We start from the raw sequence: 19,503 nt of genomic DNA, 5'->3' as shown, positions 1-19,503 counted from the left end.
CGGTACTTCCCTCGCCCTGACCAAGGCTCTTGGAATTGCTGCCATAGCCCTAGGCTCCTCCGCTTCCCACACGCGGGCGGAACCTTAGAGCCCGGAACGTGGACGGAACCGCGGCGCAGCGGACCAGCCTTTTCCGGTTGCGGCCGGAAGTACCTGGGAGACCCGCCTCTTGACGTCAGGTGATCGGAGTCCGCGTAGGAGGGGTCCGAGGTCCTGCGGGAGAGACTGACGAGGCGGACAGACTGGCGGAGCGGTCGACGGAAGGAGAGGCGGAGGCGGCCTCGGCGGCGTTAGTTGAGCAGCGGCAGGTTCGTGAGGGGCTGGTGGGGAGTGGGGGAGCAGGGAGGGGCCGTCGAGGTTTAGGGGGTGGGGGACCGCGTTCCTCCTTCACGGGGCCCGCGGGCTGCGACACCTGAGCCCAGGGTCGCGGAGACAGCACGCCTGGTTTGGCCTAGGGCCCTTTGCTTCAGAAGAGAGGTCGGGCTGGCATTGTGGTCTTACTTCCCGTGATTACAGTTTGGGGAAACTGAGGCCCCGAGAAGGGAAAAGGCTCCCCGCGAGCTCTCCCTTTCTGGCAAGGACTCACTTTTAACTCTTTCTGCCCCCCCGCCGCTCGAGGCCACCTCTCGTACTTATAATGAGTTTGGCCCGAGTGGAGAAGCCGAGGCCCGGAAGCTTGGTGATCAGAGTTGGGCTTGGGAGTGAGCGACCCCGGTTCGAGACTTCGCCGCCAACAGCCGATGAATCGTGCGTTCTGGGCCAAACCCCCTCCCCGTGCCGTGCCTCGCCTCGCCTCAGTTTCCTCATTTGTAAAACAGGGCAGTGTTCCTCAAAAATACCGCTCTCACACCATATGCTTTGAAATGCCCTGGGGGTGCAGGCTTTACCATGGCGACCCAAGTAAGACCTCATCTGTAGAATCTGGGTCGGAACCTGGGAAACTGCGTTTTGAACGCACGCCTCGGGGGATCCTGTACGTACTGGTATTTGAAGCCCACGGATCTTAAGTGCTTTCCTGCTGTGAGTACTGGCTTTGCTTTGAGGCAGCTGGAGCCTATTCAGGATCTTTCAAAGAACTGGAATGTTTACCCTAGAAAAGAGAGCAATGGAAGGGCACTGTCTTTAGTAACTGAAAAGGTCGTTATGGCAAAGAGGGCTTCCGTTTCATCTTCGGATTTGAAAGAGGCACAACTAGGACCAACAGGCGGTTCTACAGGAAGCCGAAGATTTTGATTCAAAATATAGAAGAACTTAATGCAGCAAGGGAATTGCCTCCAAAGAGTGAACTCCCTGTTGAAGGAGGTGTACAGGTATCAGACGGCAGTCCTTTCCAACTTGAAAGTGTCTGATTCTGAGTCGTTATTTGAGTCTTTCTGGCGCTGACCAGCTTCTTTTTTTCTGCCCTCATCTTGACACTTCCAGCCTACATCTTGTGAAAGTAAGGTCGGTGTGTTTGAATGTAATGTACCCTATGTAATCTCTTCCTGGTTGTCCTGGGAACCATCCGTTTCAAGGACTTTGGAATGGCCCATATGATAAGGGCTCCTTAAAGTGTTTGTTGAATGAATAACCAAGCAGGATCCCCATCCCATGGGTTTGTAGCTTTTCTTAGAACAACTTGGGAATGCCTCTGAAGACTTTGTTTGATCAGGAGAAGCCAGTGAACTCTTTGAATCCCGGTATTGAGGAGTCTCAGTCTGAAGGGTCCCTTGAAGTTGTTCAGGCCAGCCTTTCCTCTTGAGACATAAATCCCTCTTTAAGCCTATCTCCAGCACTGTGTTGTATAGATGGGGTGTCTACCAAGAGAATTTTTGCAGTCTGTCAGCTAACATCCCAACCAACATTTAAAACCAGTCCTTTTTTGGACTTGACTTGCCAGTTCATCTTCTCTTGTGGGTAATCTGCAGATGGTTCTCCTAGTGGATCTTTAGTTTTCCAGTCAAACATCAAAGCTCCTTATTTTGTGATTTATAAACCCCCAAGCAGATTGCTTTTTCAAAACCTGTTAGAACGCTTATGTTGTCCTATGGAACGCAGATTCCATATTATGACCCAAGTCTGCTGACATGCTTTCCACCACCCCCCCCCCAAAAAGATTGGGTTTCAGCCAAGACTTCCTTTCTGTATTTATCTTCTTGCCTTGTGTGTGTTTCCTAGGATTAAAAAAAAATTGTGACATGCTTATTCAGATATCATTTGGGTAAAATGATTTTAACTTGGTGATCATGTTTTTAAAGCTTCTCAATCTGAAAATTTCTTTTTAAAAAAGTACCAAATTGTCATTTACGTAGTGTGTTTTTCAAGCCACTAGTCTGAAGAGATACCTCTGAAAAGAGTGTTCTGTGGTAATAATAAGTTTGGGAAAAGTTTCATATCACTATCCCTTTTTGGGGCTTCTCAGTGTATAGTACCACATTAAAGGCACTGAGACATCCTGCAATAAAGAAATGTGCCTAACCCTGTTTAATCTAGTGTTGCCAAACTTAATTGATGTGAAGCACTTTTTTTTAATTGAAGCACACATTGGCAAATTCTGACCCAGAGCAGGAGTCTGCAGTCTATGGACTGGGGTCCAAATTTGGTCCCACTGCCTGTTTTTGCATGGCCTGGGAGCTGGGAATGTTTTGTGGTGGCTTGTTTTGCGAGGGTTTTGGGGGTTTTTTTTGCATTTTAAAATGGTGGGAACTAAATCAAGAGAATAATAATATTTTGTGGTATATGAAAATTATATGAAAATCACATTCCAGTGTTTATAAGTAAGGTTTTATTGGAACACAGCCATACTTGTTAATTTACATATTGTCTTGGGCAGCAGAGTTGAGTTGTTGCCCCACAAACCATGTAGTCCACAGAGTCTAAAGTTTTTAACTATATGGTGCTTTACAGAAAAAACTTGCCAGCCCCTAACCTGTATCACATACTTTTTTTTTAACTTCTATTTTAAAATAATTTTAGACTTGCAAAAAGAATACATAGACTTCCTGTATACTCTTCACCCAGCTTTCCCTACATTTTACACAACCATATTAAAATTAAACAAGAAATTTAACATTAATATAATACTACTAACTCAGCTGTAGACTTTATTCAAAATTTGCCCCTTGCCTCGCTAATGTCCTTTTTCTGTTCCAGGATCCAGTCTAATTTCCCACATTGCCCTTAGTTCTCATGCCTCCATGTTTCTTTCAGTCTGAGGCTGTTCCTCAGTCTTTTTTTCCTTTCATGACTAAACTTTTGAAGAGGACTGGTTAATTATTTTGTAGAATATCTCTCACTTTTTTCAGATAGAATTTATATATTATAAATTCACCATTTTAAAGCGTACAATTCAGTATTTTTTAGTATGTTCACAAAGTTATGCAACCATCACCACTGTCTTACTTCCAGAACATTTTCATCACTCCCAGAAGAAACCCTGTAGACGTTCGCAGTCACTCCCTGTTCTCCCCTCTTCCCATCCCTAGCAACCACTAATCTAGAATTAAATAGTATGTGGCCTTTTGTGTTTGATTTCTTTCATTAAGTATGTTTTCAGGGTCTGTCCATGTTGTAGCATGTATTAGTACTTCATTCCACTTTATGGCTGAATAATATGCCATTGTATGGATATACCACATTTCGTTTATCCATTCGTTACTTGATGGGCATTTGGGTTATTTCCATATTTTGGCAATTGTGAATAGTGCTGCCATGATGATTCATATGCAACTGTGTGTATTTAATCCTCACCCGAAGGTATGTTTTTATTGAATTTTGAGAGAGAGAGAGAGAGATGTGAGAGAGAAAACATTGACTGGAGATCGAACCCACAACCCAGGTATGTTACCTGTCTGGGAATCGAACCTGCAGTCTTTTGGTTTGTGAGACGATGCTCCAACCGACTGAGCCACCTGGCCAGGGCCATGTACAAGTTTTTAACATATCTTCAGTCCTCTTGGATGTGTATACCTGAGTGGAATTGCTGGGTCATATGGCAATTTCATGTTTAACTTTTGAGGAACCACTAAACTGTTTTCCGTTGGAGCTACACCAGTTTACATCTCCATTAGCAATATGAGGGTTCCATTTTTTCTACCTCCTCTTCAATACTTGTTATTGTCCTTTTTAAAAATTATTTTTATATCCACTCTAGATGTGAAGCAGCTTCTCATTGTAGTTTTTATTTGCATTTTTCTAATGACTGATGGCGTTGAGCGTCTTTTCATGCTCATATTGGCCATCTATATATCTTCCTTGAAGAGATGCCTATTCAAATCTTTTGCCTATTTTGTAATTGAATTATTTGCCATTACGTACAATTTTGCATGTAAATATTCAAAGAATTGCAGATCACCTGATCTGAATGGAATTGGATTTGGACATGTTGAAGCACAGAGTTTAAGTTGTCCGTTTGAATCTGCTGACCATACAGAGCTTGGCTCAACCTCAACCACTGCTTACCACGCAGAGCTGGGGTGGCCATGGTCAAGTGAAAAAGGTACTACAGCATCATCCAAGATGTGATAAGACCAGCAGGGGGTCCTGCTGTTTGGGAGCTACTTTAGTGCTTGGTCAGAGTGGGGAGTAGAGGAGTTAGTGGTGTTTGGAATATTCAGGACTGATGATAGCCTTGGGTATAACTTGTGGTGTCAGAGCTACCAGAGCACCCACACCTCTCTTGACCTCAGCATTTGGCTGTAACCACACCATCTTGAACATATGCTTAAAAAACACACACAGTAATTTTAACTGTGAAAACAATATATGCTCATTTTGGAAAATACAGAAAAGCTCCCCTCTCCTCACAGCCCAGCCATCTCTAGCTCCAATATGTAAAGAGAGCCTTTGTTACAGTTGCTTTATTTCCTTCTTGTTTCTCCTCCACTGGGTACATGTTTAATGGTTGGAATCATTCACTGTACATAGTTTTATAGCTTGGTTTTTTTTCTGTTAACATTCTAATGTTACTGTCTCCATGTTTTTGCCAGTCTCTTCTGTAAGCATTCCTTCTAATACATTTACTTAACCATGCACTCATTCAATAAATCAGTAGGTCTTATTGCCTAGATATAAGGTATATAACAAGCACTCAGCATGTTCTTAGTGGTTAGAAATCTAGTCTTTTTTAAAATTGATTTTAGAGGAAGAGAGAGAGGGGGGAAGGAGGGAGGGACTGGAAGAGGGGTGGAGAGGGATGGAGGGACGGAGAGGGGGAGAGAGAGATTGGTTGCCTTCCCCGACTGGAGATTGAACCTGAAACCTGGGTATGTGCCTTGACTGGGTATCAAACCTGCCAACTAAGCTACACGGACCAGGGCTAGTTTTTCTTTTTCAATAGCACAGATTTTGTATTAAAAAAACAAAACCAAAAAAACACAAAACTTTTATTGTGCTAAAATATACATAACAGAATTTATCATTTAATCATTTTTTTAGTGAACAGTTTAGTGGCACTAAGTGTATTCACAATGTTGTGCAGCTATCACCACTATTTCCAAAATGTTTTCATCGCTGCAAATAGAAACTCTGTTCCCATTAAGAAAGAGCCCCCTATTCTCCCCTCATCCTAGATCCTGATAACTTCTAATCCATGAATTTGCCTATCGTTGATATTTCCTATAAGGAAATCATGTAGTAAATGACCTTTGTGGACTGGTAGGGATTTTCCCCCCATTTTTTCTTATTGTGGTAAAATACATATAACATAAAACTTACTATCTTACCCACTTTTAAGTGTACAATTCAGTGATATTTAGTACATTCATATTGTTGTGCAACCATTACTACCATCCATCTCCAGAACTCTTCTCATTTTGCAAAACTGAAATTCTATATCCCTTAAATAATAACTCCTCATTCCCTTCTCCCCCTCAGTGCCTGGCAACCACAAATTGCTTTCTGTCTCCATGATTTTGACTACTCCTCAGTACCTCACATAAGTGGAATCCTACAGTATTTGCCTTTTTGTGAGTAGCTTATTGCACTTAGCATAATGTCCTCAGGGGTCATTTATATTGTAGCATATGTCAGAATTTTCTTTCTTTTTAAGGCTACATTTTGCTTATCCATTCATTCATAGATGAACATTTTGGTTGCTTCCACATTTTAGCTATTGTGAATAATGCAGATATTAACATGGATGTACAAGTATGTCTTTGAGGCCTGACTTTCAATTCTTTTGGGTTATATCCAGAAGTGGAATTGCTGGATCATATGTGGTAATTCAATTTTTAATTTTTTGAGGAACCACCATACTGTTTTCCATAGCAGTAGTACCGTTTTACATTCTCACCAAAAGTGCACACGGGTTCCAATTTTTCCACCTCTTTACCAACCCTTGTTATTTTCTGTTTGTTTTTTTAAATAGCAGGTTTTGGGGGGTTTTTTGTTCCTGAATTTTAAGAGTTGAGATCTATATTTTCTGGATATTGATCCATCAGATAAATCAACCTCTGTCCTTGAATGTCTCGTATCTCGAACAATTCACTTCTCAACTTGACAACCCTTTCATGTGGTATGATTAGACATGCATTTTTCAGGAAACAAGGGAGAGAATGTTAGCATCTCAGGAAATTGTGCTGTGAATATTTTTGTGGTTTTTTTTTTTTTCTCCTTTTGTTGCTTATTAAATTTTCATTTTTTACTCTTTCATTTCCTCTTTGTTAAATTTTCATTTACATTTCATGTCCTTTTTGTTTTTAAAGTGTTTATAGATTAAACAGTACATTAGACATGTACTGTATATAAGAAAGGTTAAAATGGAATCATTTGGGGATCTGGAATGGATTAATTCAATTTACATTATTTCTGCTGGGGAAAAAATGCTTCGGTTTTCAAGCAGCCTTCTGAAATGAATTAAGTTCGAGAACTGAGGTTCCACTGTTTTCTTCCATTCTGTGAGTTTCCTTTTTACTTTATTGATAGTGTCTTTTTTTTAAAAATATGTTTTTATTGATTTCAGAGAGAAGAAGGGAGAGGGAGAGAGAGATAGAAACAGCAATGATGAGAGTCATTGATTGGCTTCCTCCTGCATGCCCCCTACTGGGGATTGAGCCCAAATGATGGAGCCCACAACCCCAGTATGTGCCCTGACCAAGGATTGAACCCTGATGTCTTGGTTCATGGGTCGATGCTCAACCACTGAGCCATGGCGGGCAATAGTGTCTTTTGATGCACAAAATTTTTAATTTTCATCAAGTCTAATTTGTCTATTTTTTCTTTTGTTGCCTGTGCCTTTTGTGTCATATCCAAGAAATCATTGCCAGAAGTGTAGTATTTAAAGTAGAGAAGAAGCCACCAAGGCGCTCTGGCTTAAAATTTTCAGGTGGCCCTAACTGCTGTATGGCTGTCATGGACCCTACTTCTGTACTCTTCACATCAGCTGAAGATGACATGGGTCTTTCTCTTCATTTCATTGAATTGTGGGAGGAAAGCACCACAGAGTGGTGATACCTTGTACCTCAGCTGGCCTAAGGACACAGAGATCAGAAGCAGTGGGCCATGCCTGTTTCTTTGGACATGGCCTAGGGGGACTGGCTGGCCATTCCACTCTGGGACCAGTCATCACTTTGACTCCTGTGGTAGTCTCTGCTCTAATATTCACACCCAGTTGTTCCTCAGAAGCACCTTGTGGTGTAGACATGGAAGGGGTTTTAAAGATAGACAGCTCTCTGAATATGGGAGTGGATCCTGGGCAAAAAGCCCAGGAAAATTACTTGTTTTTTCTTTATAATACCATCCCTGCAGAGCCATTTCTCACTATGAGGTGCTTTTTAAAAAATAAATTCTGCCCGGCTGGGCGTGGTTCAGCCGTTGAGCGTCGACCTAGGATCCAGGCGATTGGGGTTCGATTCCTGGTCAGGGCACATGCACGGGGCGTGCAGGAGGCAGCCGATCAATGACTCTCATCATTGATGTTTCTATCTCTCTCTTTCCCGATCAATGACTCTCATCATTGATGTTTCTATCTCCCTCTCTCCCTCTCCTTTCCTCTCTCTGAAATCAATAAAGATATATTTTTAAAAAAGAAATAGTTAAATTCTGACGAGAATCCTTGAGAGTAGAGAAGCGTGTCTGATTTATTTTCATCCTTGGCATTCTTTAAATGTTTTCCAAATTGCACTAACAGTATCAGGTGGCTCTAGACATAAGCCTGATTTTGATTTGTAAAAGTCAGTATTAAAGATTATTCAAATGGTGTCATTCTGGTTTTATTATTTTTAACCATGATTGGTCTATCTTATATATGCTCTCCTGAGGACCTCTTTAGGACCTCTTTAGGACCTCCTATTGGAAAGAGAACTGAGGTCATTGTTTTGTCAAGTGTATGCTGGATATTATTAAACTCTTAGGAAGTTATTAAACTTGGTTAAGTCTTGTTAACCTTATTCATTCTTTTTATACTCTACCATCAGAATGTTTTAGAGGTCTTTAGCTCAACGTCAGATAAAACCTGAATTAATGATATTTTATAAAATCTGAATTAAGGTTTTACTTTGAAAACAAAAGCAAAACTTTCATTTTGAAATTTTTCTGGTAACCAAAGGGCAGACACAATTGCCCCATTTTGCAGATAAAGATCATAGCTTAGCGAGTAGCAGAGCTGAGTGTCAGACTAGGTCCTCGGGTTCCAGATTGTTCCTTTCACTATATTATACTAGAAATCCACAGCCCTTAATTGGGGTGTCTTCAGTCTGAAGATCTTTTCTTTAATACAATATTTTACCAATTATTTTGGTGTGAATTGAAATTGGCAAATCACTATCACATACATTTATGAAACATTTACTTTGTCAGGCACTGTGCTTGTGGCTCTAGGAGGTATCTAACTAGAGTAAGTTTAGTGAATGATTAATACTCCATATTAGTGTTATCACTAATAGAGGTGGGAAAAGGTTTGGGGAAACTCAAACCTTTTTCTGGTTGCCAGGTCCCTGATCTTTCTTTTCATTCGTTTAAGAGTTTTGGGCAATACTTTAAAAAATTTTTTTCTAAAATAGTTATGTAACATTTTCAGTTCTGAAAAAACATAACTGAAGAATGTCTTGTTCTTTTAGGATACCAATTTTCCAGAACTTAGTTGGCTAAATTGATTCATATTGAGTTGTGGAGTTCTTACTGCTGGGCATCAAATCTATCAACCCACACACATTTATGAGGTATTTTTGATTTGCCTGGCCATGTGTTGAGTAAAGCACCTGGAAGGTGGTTCCAAGTTTGAGGAGACAGACACATGAAAAAAATCACTGAGGTGTACTATCTATTAAGCACATTGGCTTGGGAGTTGGGAAGCTTTGCCTCTGACTGGCTCTGTGACCATGGGCCAGTGACCTAACTACTCTGAGCCAGGGGATGCTAACAGTAGTATAGTGGTTTTTACCTCAAAGGCAGGCTATAAAGATTAAATGAAACAATTCATGTAATGGCCTGAGCAGAGTATTAGTTTATGCTTTTCATAGTAAAAATAAATATAAGAGGTGCCTCCTGATTTTAACACTTCGGGGGAAAGTCTCACTTTGCGTAGCTCAAACGAAGCATGTCCCATTCTGGATTTCGTCATACACAGTTCTGATGTCTCACCTACTATGCCTTCAAGGAACGATGCTCAGTCAGAAAGGGAAGTTGTGACTCATTCACTCAGCAAATTAACCAAGTACCTGCTGATTGCATAGCTCTGTGAGGAATATAAAGAAACACTACGCTCCAGTGTACCCTGTGAGAGACCTTCCTGGGGCAGGATAAGTAAAACAAAGGCTCAGGGAGAGAAGAATGTCTGAAGTCACAAAGTGGCAGAGCTGAAATTTGAAACCAAAGCCATCAAATTCTTCTGTGGCATGCTAGTCTTTTAAGGACAAAAGTCCTAAGCAAAAAGTTAAGTAATATAAGACAGTGATGTAAGGGATGACAAAAGACAGCCTCTTAAATGACCCTTAAAAGTTAGTGCCAGGGTAGTTCAAATCCTACCTCACCCTTTCTTATCAAACCTGGTAAGCTTTAAGAGAAAGCATTGAAGCTTAAAACAAAACCCCTTTCGATTCAGAAATAGTGGAAGAAAATGTGAAAAAGAAGGCACAGCTGACCCTAGAATCCCCACTCAGATGTGAAGGGCACAATGCCTTTCATGCTGTCCTACCACCCCCATATGTGCCCTGGGTTCCAGCCACACTGAACTTGGCCCAGTGAATTGTCCACCTGTCCTGTGTGCTGTGTCTGCATCCTCCCCAGCATACCCAGCCTTCAAGCACTCTGTATACACCTCTGTTAGTTTGTTGGTTTATGTGTCTCTGTCCCCCTTTAGACTGACTCCTTTATCTGGAATGCCTGGTCAATAGGGTCTTTAATAAATCTTTGAAGGTGGTAGAGGGGTTGGTTGAACAGATGGGAAGATTAGATAGTACCAGAGAAAAGGACCAGTCTTCTCAGCCTGCTCTGTCCTTCTGGACCTGAAAGGCCATTCATGCCCCTGGTCCTATATTTGAGGGCCACACCTCTCTGAGCTAGCCTTGGGACCTAAACTGCATTTAGACTCTAAAATTTTAGAGTCATTTCTGTGTGTTCCAAGTTCCAATCAACTTACTCAGATTTCTTCCAACCCCAACCTTCTGTGAGTGTGATGTAAACATTCTCAGAATGCAGGTCCTGTCTCTGCTGCACGTGGTCGAGCAACAGCCTAATGAGCAGCGCAGACAGGCTTAGGCACACCACAGTTCTTGGCATGTATGAGCAAGACCTCTGCTGGGTTCCCTCTTGGATCATGCCAGTTTTTCATCACCCAAATTTGTAGTAATCTTCCTAACTAGGATTAATATTTCTTGATGCCTCTGTACACCCTGATCCAGGAATTCTTAAAGAAGCAGAGAGGGCAGACTATAAATGTCTGCAGTACACTAGAACCTGAAGATTTGTTCATAAGGTTGAGTTCCCTGGTGATTCCTGCAGGGATGTGCATCTCTCTCGTTCTCTCCCTTGCCTAGTTCCTGTGGAGTGGGCCAGGCCCGCTCTGGGAAGGTAATAGGAGTGAGGATGTTAGGTCAGTCTGCTAGTCCGCTTTTGCTTCCAGGCTCTGCATTCCTAAAGGATCATTAAGCATTGCAAATCTGCCTTAGTCCTGCATCACATGTGCTACCCTGGATATCTCAAATTTAGGAATGTTTTTCAAAACTAGGTGTGAACTTGTTGGTCAGCTCTGTCTTAGATGGACCAGGTAGGTTCTGGGTGGTCTGAGATCTCAGCAGACTTGTCCCTCACCTCCCAAGTTTATCTGACTTCTTCATAATCCCTAAAGACAGTAGGTAGGGGTCATGTATTCTGAAGGACAGGCCCTGAGGTTACTGTCTCTACCCACACTCTGTGCTGTGCTATATTGCTTTGTGCTTTTGTTAGTGTTATCCCCTGGTTGAGAGCTGGATTTTCAAAACTCTTCATCAGAGAATCATCTGGAGTGGAAGGTGGGGGACACTTATTTAAAGATACAGATTATTTGGCCTATCCAGATCCAGATTCTGTTTAAATCCCTGAGGTGATCTAGGAACCAGATCTCTGGGAAGGTGCCTTGTTTAGGAAAAACAGACAAGTTTGATGGAGCCCCTTGTTAAAAATTCTTGTAATTATCTATGCATCTTCCTTAGCTCCTGTTGCAGACTCCAGAGTTTCAGCTTGGCCTTGCTCTTCTTTGTGACCTCCCACTCCAGCACTGTCCTCGAATGTAGTTGGTACTAGAGTTCTGTTGGTAGAATGTATAAACGGATGAGTAGTTTGCTTTGCACTCACTTCAAAGAACACAGCATTGCACAATGAATTCGAGGGAAAACAAAAACCAGGTACTTAATCTTGAAAAGTTGTATATTAAAAGGGTAACATGTAAGAGTGAAAAGAGTGCCTGGCTGGCGTGGCTCAGTGGTTGAGCATCAACTTATGATTCAGGAGATTGTGGTTTGATTCCTGGTCAGGGCACATTCCCAGGTTTTGGGCTCGATCCAGTGCGTGGCATGCAGGAGGCAGCCAATCAATGACTCTCTTATCATTGATGTTTCTGTATCTCTGAAATCAATAAAGACTTTTTTTCCTAAAGAGTGCTGATATTGTTTTGGAAAGTCTGAATTTGGCACTGTATGATGGCCTGGCCTTGGGCAAATCCTCTAACCTCCTTGGGCTAATGCCCTCCTCTGTAAAGTGGAGTGAAGGTCAGGAGTGGTGATAGATGTGAATGTGTCTTTAAAACTAGAAAGTGGTTTCAAATCAGGCGTGAAGAATAGGGTTGGGATGGGGCCACAGAATCGGCCACAACAAGTTGCTATGTGGTCACGTCCAAGTCCATAGGCTCTGCAGGGACCAGGAAAGAATTTTAGTAGGATGGCAGCTCAGGCATGCTCAGAGCCTGCTTCCCTTTTACTCTGTCCAGTTACTGAGCTGAGCAGTACCCTCTATCCTGTTGGGACCATGAGGCTGTGGCCACATTTTGTTGTTCCACAGGTGTTCAGTGGACAGTCCCAAGGGAAGGCTGCTCATTTCTCCCATGCTGCTCTGGTGTGATGAGTTTCCTGTGCTTGAGGGTAGGGAGGAGGTGAGGAAAGGAGGCTCCAGGGATGGGTGAGCAGCTGGCCTGGGAGTTGACCAAGACTAGTCATACATTCCTGCACCCACTCAGCAAGTATTTGAGTGCCTACCAGGATGAGGCTCTAGAACCTAGACAGAGGCCACGTGGTCAGTCTACTAAGAATTAGAATAAGAGTGATGTGAGCTGGCTAGAGTTGGGGTGTACAGGCCTATCCCACTGCTTGGCCTGCAGCAAGGCTACTACTCCCTGGAAACTGAGCTGACCTGTTACTGTCTCCTCACCATTCCCACCTGATATCTACTTTAACTCTGATTGTCCCCTTATGTGTGTGTGTAGTATACACCATGCAGAGCTTTGTTGGATCCAGGGAGTGGAGAGGGCAGTGGGCCAGGGTAAGTGATGTGTATGCACATCTCCCCAGCAGCAACGGCCCCTTCCCACCTTGGTGGGCTCTTCAAGTCACTGTGTTATCTCATAGGGCCACCTTAGCAGCCTTGTAGGAGACATGACACCCTCACTTTTCAGGTGAGAAAAACAATTGAAGCCATCAAGGTATCTACTCTGAGCCAATGGCTGGTGAGTGGTGGCACCAGGACTTGAGGTCAGAGCTTTTCAGAATTGGGGAAAACTGAAACATTGGGGGATTTTTAAAAACATGTACTCTTTTGTCTGGTTTCAAAATTAATACATGTAAAAATGTCATTTTTATAAATGGGGAGGACTTATAAAGTGTAAGTCACTACCTCTAAACCCCCATTAATGCTGAGATAATCACTGTTAACAGTTCGGTATGTTCTTCCACATTTTTAAAGACATTTACTATGATTTCATTCATATGTGGAATCTAATGAACCAACTGAACTAACAAGCAAAATAGAGACAGACTCAGAGAGAGCAGGCTGCTAGTTGTCAGTGAGGTAGGAGAGTAGAGGTATTGAGCAAAAAAGAAAGAACTCATAAAAAATAAAGACATTTACTAATATTTATATTCATTGTTGTAACAAATGTAATATACACACATTTTACACATTCCTTTTTAAAATTTCTATATCCTCACTCGAGGATATGTTTATTGATTTGAAAGAGAGGAAGGGGGAGAGAGAGAGACATTGATGTGTGAGGGAGAGAGACAGACAGACAGACATGGATGTGAGAGAGAGATGTTGATCGGTTGCTTCCCATTCACACCCCGACCAGGGATGACACCCACAACTTGAGTATGTGCCCTGACCGGGAAGTGAACCCTCAGCCTTTACGGGACAATGCTCCAACCAACTGAGCCACCCAGCCACGGCTACAATATTCTTTTTTTTAAATGTTATTGTAAAAGTAATACCTACTTGTCATAAAACATTAAAACAGCATAAGAATATAAAATTCTAAGTTCCTCATCTCTCATAATCGCAGAAATAATTGTTGATAGTTTAGTGTGTGTGTTTATATACTTTGTTTTTATCCGTTCATACACATACTTTTGCAGTCTCACCTTTTTAAAAAATACCTTTTATTATGGAAATTTACATGCATACACAGAAATAAATTAATACAGTGAATCCCCATTCATCATCAAAGTCCAACAACCATCAGCTTTCCTATTCTTATTTCATCTTTTCTCTCTGCTTTCACTTTTCCCCTAGAGTATTTTAAAGCAGATCCCAAGCATCTTACCATTTCTTCATTAATGCTTAAGTATATAGTTCTAGAAGATGAGAATTTTTCAAAAACATTATACAATACCATTATCATACTCAACAAAATTAACAATTCCTAATATCAGCTATTATAATTCCTAATATTCAGGTTAAATCTAATTTTTGTCAGTCATCTCACAAATGTCTTTTTACAGTTGGTTTGTTTGATTTGGTTCCAGTGAGCCCCTCACACTGCTAGTGGTTGGTATGTCTCAAGTCTCATTCTATAACTCCACACCCCTCCTATGCTATTTATTTTCTGGAGAACTTGGGTTATTTGTCCTGTAAAAAGTCCCATATTCTGGATTTACTGATTGCATCCTCCTGGAGTTGTTTAACACATGCATCTGTGCTCCATATTTTCTGTAAATGGGTAATTCATTTAGAGACTTGATTAAAAGTCTGTTTCATTTTTAAGACAAGAAGGTGTCATTGTTGGAGCTGTGTTCTTCCTATTGCATCACCTAAGAAGACTGTCATTTAAGATTGGTCCATGAATTTGACTTTATGGTTGATTTTCCGCATCTGTACAGACATAATCCTTCATTTTAAAAGTTTGATTTTTTTTATTTGCTTTTTTTAAAGAAATGTGTGTCGGGTACTTGAGCTAGAATGACAAAGAAAGCCATAATGTGGCCCTCACAAGCAGGCTTCATCCTGTGTATGGAGAGGGGGAAGCACTGGGTCACTGGTGCTGCCAGCAGCCAGCTAGCTACCCTTCTGGGACATCACGTAAAATGATGTAACTGAGTGAAAAAGTGGCCATGAGCCGGTTTCCTCTCCCTGCTCAAGTCACTGAGCTGCTGTTGTAGTGAGGGATACTCATGAATCCAGAGTTCTGAGTTGGTGGTGTGTAGGAAGGCTTCTTGGTCTTGAGAGGACTGTAGATTTTTGGTCCTTGCCTTCTTGTACTTTGGAAGCTGAAATCACAGTGGTCTTCTGGTGCCCAGTGGTGAGTCCAGACTTGTGGCGGGGCATTCCGCTTTGGAGAGAGTGGGTAAGATGACCCTTAGCAGCACAGTTTCGGAGCTGGAAAGGGGCATTTAGGAGACCACATAGTTTAGTGCCTCAGTTTATAGATGAGAAAACTGTGGCCCAGAGGAGAAGGGAGGTTCCCAAAACCACCTGTCTACTTACTGGAACAGCATTCAAGCTTCCAGTTCTCTAACTGTGCTAGCCAGCTGGCATTTCCTACTTGGAATTTCTGAGATAGTGAGGTGGCTAGATTAGAGTCTTCACAGATTCTTAATCTGCACCCAGAGTTTCTGAGTAGCCTTTGGTATTGATCTTATTCTCCTTCTGTTCAACTCCAGGTGGGTTCTTTGGTTTGGAAGAGGTAGTGAAACGTGGTCTCTTTTTCCCAGCATTTGGTGGCCAGCTTGGTCTGTGGTGGCACAGGGGTTTGAGTACAAACTGGATGTCATGAGTCTCAGTCTCAGCTCCACGTTAGTCAGCTAGCTGAGAGGTTTCAAACTGACGTTTCCTAAAGAGATTGGACCAGGTTTGCCCAAAGCATGGTATGAATGTGCCAAATGTAGTATGAGGATAAAAGATTTTCCTTCATTATATTTATACTTATTTTTCACTTATAGTAATACTGGTTTTCTATTTTCAGCAGTGTCATAAGCCTCCTCTTTAAAGCTATTAAGGCTGAAAAGTTGATAAGATTTAGATAAAATAAGGTAGTTGGTATTCTAACCTGGCACAAGGGGGAATGCAAAGATTGCAGTGTGGAAGACATTGGACCAGATGGCCTTTCTGGTCCTTCCCAGCTTCCTAACCTTTCAGAGTTACAGGGTTTTCTTTATATTCTGGCATATAGCCCTGGCTGGTGTGGTTCAGTTGGGTATTTTCCCATGCACTGAAAGGATGCTGGTTTGATTCCTAGTCAGGGCACATGCCCGGGTTGTGGGCTCAATCCCTGGTGGGGAATGCGCAGGAGGCAGCCAATCGATGTTTCATTCTCACATTGATATTTCTCTCTCTCTCCCCCTCTCCCCCCCTTCTCCCTCTCCCACTTTCTCTAAAAGTCAATTTTAAAAATCTTAAAAATAAAAAAAAAATTCTGGCACATACCAGTCACAATCCTTCTGGCCTGAGCAGATTCATCTGCTATCCAAAGTTAGGGCACAGCCTGTGAATGTTCAATTTGATTGAGCATGTATTTATCACCTGAGGTGGTTATCCTGGGAGAATGTAAGGACAGCGAGACCCAGTTCCTATGGAGAATCATCTGGAGGCTGCTCTGTGTTGATGCAGTTTATGTATTTGTGTGGTATCCTCTGGGCCATGTTCATTCGAAGTTTCTGAGTCATTGCTGTCTGGGTAGTGCTCCACGACTATCATGCCCTGCAGCTCCTGGGAAGTCTCCTCAGGGGTTCAGTCATAATCTGAACATCTGAGCTGAGAGAAGATGGGGAGATTGGCATGGAGGCCGGGGGAGTGAGCTGCAGAAATGGTAGTTAAGGGCTCTCTGCCTTTTAGGATTTTCCTGGGGAGAATCTTCACTCAACAGTTTGCTGACAGCCAAGGATGGCAAGCAAGGGGCCCTCGGCCTCTGCATCCCCTGAGAACTCCAGTGCAGGGGGACCCAGCGGCAGCAGCAATGGTGCTGGCGAAAGCGGAGGGCAGGATAGCACCTTCGAGTGCAACATCTGCCTGGACACAGCCAAGGATGCTGTCATCAGCCTATGCGGCCACCTCTTCTGGTCAGTACCCCTGCCACCATCCCAGAGGACACACTGCCAGGTTTGGAAAGCTTATAGCCCCGGACAGCTTTGGAGACAGTTTCCCACACACTTTGGGTCCTGATAAACTCAGAACCAAAGGCAGGCGACCTGGGTTCTCATCCTAGCTCTGTTGATGATGAGCTGAGTGACTTTGGGCAAGTCCTGTTTCCCCCTGGGCTCCGTATCCCCATCTCTGAAGTAATAATACTTATCATTTAGTGAGCAATAAATAGTTGCTACTTGCTATACTAGCCAGGAAACAGGAAAGTACAGTGATTCTTAGCAAGGACTGTGGAGCCAGACTGCTATGAATCCTGACTCTTCCATTTTATAGGGTTGTTTGTGAGCATTAAATGACTTGAAATATGTAAAAGGCTTAGAAGCATATAGCACATAGTAAATATTATGTGTTAGCTATGGTCCTGATAATTATTACCATATTTTACATAGTTTATCAAAATGAAGTGTCAGGGTCAGTGTCCATTCCAGCCTCCATGGCTGCAGAAGCCCCTCTTGGCTCTGAGAATCTGGGTAAATGTTGAGATCTTATTTTTTTCTCTTGGTTTTAAACTGGACCTTGAAGGGTTACTTGGAATAATATAAGGGTGAGAATGCTAGGTAAGGTAAAAGAGTGTACTATCCCAAGGCAGGCAATTTCTAGGGACAGGTGTATGCACTGTTGTGTTCACATGAGACCCCGAGGCTACTCTGTACCTCAGCACCCTGGATGGGTACTGTGGACTAAGGAGTGTTAGAATGGTAAAGGGAGGGTTTGTCCAGATTATCAAGCCCAGATTTGACTGAGTAGAACAGAGCTATTGGATATTTTTAAGCAGGTAAGTGGTGTGAAGAAAGGATCATTTAAGCAATATTTAAGGGAGTTTAAGTTGGCAACAGTGAAAATGATACATTAATTGGTGAGTGGATAGAGTGGGGCAGAGATTTTTGTTCTAGAGGCTCTTGCCCTAATCATTAAGTTTTATGCAGAAACTATTGTCATCAGCCCTCTCCTAGAATTTGGAGATACTCCAGTTTTGTGATTGGGGTATCATGAAACCAAGACTTGAAATGAGTGACAAAATTAAGAATTAAGTCAGGGTATCAATGGAAAGAACATAGACTCTAAAATGAAACAGATGCTTCTAATTGGAGTGGTTTGTCTCTGGGCAAATCTGCTGTGCTCTCTGTGCCTCAGTTTCCTTATCTGTAAAATAGAGATAATTGCACTTCTTCAAAGGTTAGTGTGACCATCCAGTGACATTAACAAATGCAAAGCTATTCAGCCACAGGCTGGCACATAGTAGCTTTATAACTGGGAGTAATCATCATCATTGATATAATCCTTCACTTGTCCCTGAGGAAAAGTTACCTCCGCTTTTTCTCCACAGCCTTTGAGGGAAGTAGCTAGTGGAGATCTGCCATAATTTAGGGTGCCCCAGGCTCAGTTTGGAGTGGCATTGCAAGGTTAATGTTGAAGTCAGATGTCAGGTGTCCATTATATCCAGGGAGATTGTGTATCTGGATTGTGAAGCTAAACTGTGGTTCAGGAATTGGGAAAGGAATTATCCTCTGAGTCTAAATTTTACTCAGATAGAGGAGAGGTGTTATTTGAGGGACAGAAACCATGTCCACATTTTCCACTATCCTGGCATGTAGTAGGTGTGCAGTTAACATTTGTTACTTGAATGAGTTAATCAAGAGAGAAAGAAAAGTTTTAAAAATCTGGAGTTAGAGGGACTTTTCCTCCAATTCTGTAAATGTCATTTTTTTACACCCAGTGCTGGGTTATAGAGGGATAGTAAACTGGAAGTCAGGGAACTTTTTAGTCCTGGTGCTATAGGCAGGTCATTTAATATTTCTGAACTTGGTTTCCTCATTTGAAAAATGAGAGATTGGGCAACAACCTATGTAGTGTAGCTCACTAAGCTGAAGGTAGCCCTTTCTGCCAAGCAGCAGCCCCATCCTTCTCGTTACTTAAAGGTGTTTTTAACAGTAGATCTGAACTTGGAAGCTACTTACTCCCAGCTGAGTTCTCAAGGCTGAGGACAGCCTGAAGATTTTGTTAAACTGGATCTAGATTTACACATTCCTTTTGAGTCTGAGGAGGCTATGAATCCACTGAAATTGAGTCCAAAATATTACATATGTGCATGTGTGCGTGAATGGGAGCATAAGAATGTTCCTGTGAATTTTTCTGCACAGGGGGTCCTTAGCTTTTATTTTTTTTAATCCTTATCCGAAGATATTTTTTAATTGATTTTAGAGAGAGGGGAAGGGAAAGAGAGAGAGAGAAACATTGATGTGAGAGAGAAACGTGAATTGGTTGCCTCCTGTATTCCCTGACTGAGGATTGAACCTGCAACCTGGGTATGTGCCCTTACCGGGAATCAAACCTAAAGTCATTCGGTGTACAGATGACGCTCCAACCCATTGAGTGATACCGGCCAGGGTTGGGGTTCTTTAGCTTTTATTGGATTCCTTTAGAGGCCAAAACCTCTCAGAGTTTGACTTGTAGAGAAGTTAGGCCTGGGATAGTCTCGCACCTGGT

The 19,503-nt window shown here is 42.3% G+C and overlaps 1 protein-coding gene across 1 annotated transcript in view; it reads left to right on the top strand.

Moving 5' to 3' along the window:
* Positions 1 to 232: 232 nt before the first annotated feature.
* The window catches only part of RNF185 (ring finger protein 185), a 28,110-nt gene continuing 8,839 nt past the window's right edge, over positions 233 to 19,503 (top strand). The window contains exons 1-2 of the mRNA XM_016198554.2: positions 233 to 308; positions 16,711 to 16,934. Of these exons, the coding sequence (XP_016054040.1) occupies positions 16,759 to 16,934 (176 nt within the window). The 5' untranslated portion in view covers positions 233 to 308; positions 16,711 to 16,758. The remainder of the gene's footprint in view (positions 309 to 16,710; positions 16,935 to 19,503) is intronic.

Source organism: Miniopterus natalensis, chromosome 20 (genome assembly GCF_054644295.1).
Source record: "Miniopterus natalensis isolate mMinNat1 chromosome 20, mMinNat1.hap1, whole genome shotgun sequence".
Lineage (NCBI taxonomy): Eukaryota > Metazoa > Chordata > Mammalia > Chiroptera > Miniopteridae > Miniopterus > Miniopterus natalensis.
This window is presented reverse-complemented; position numbering and strand designations above follow the sequence as displayed.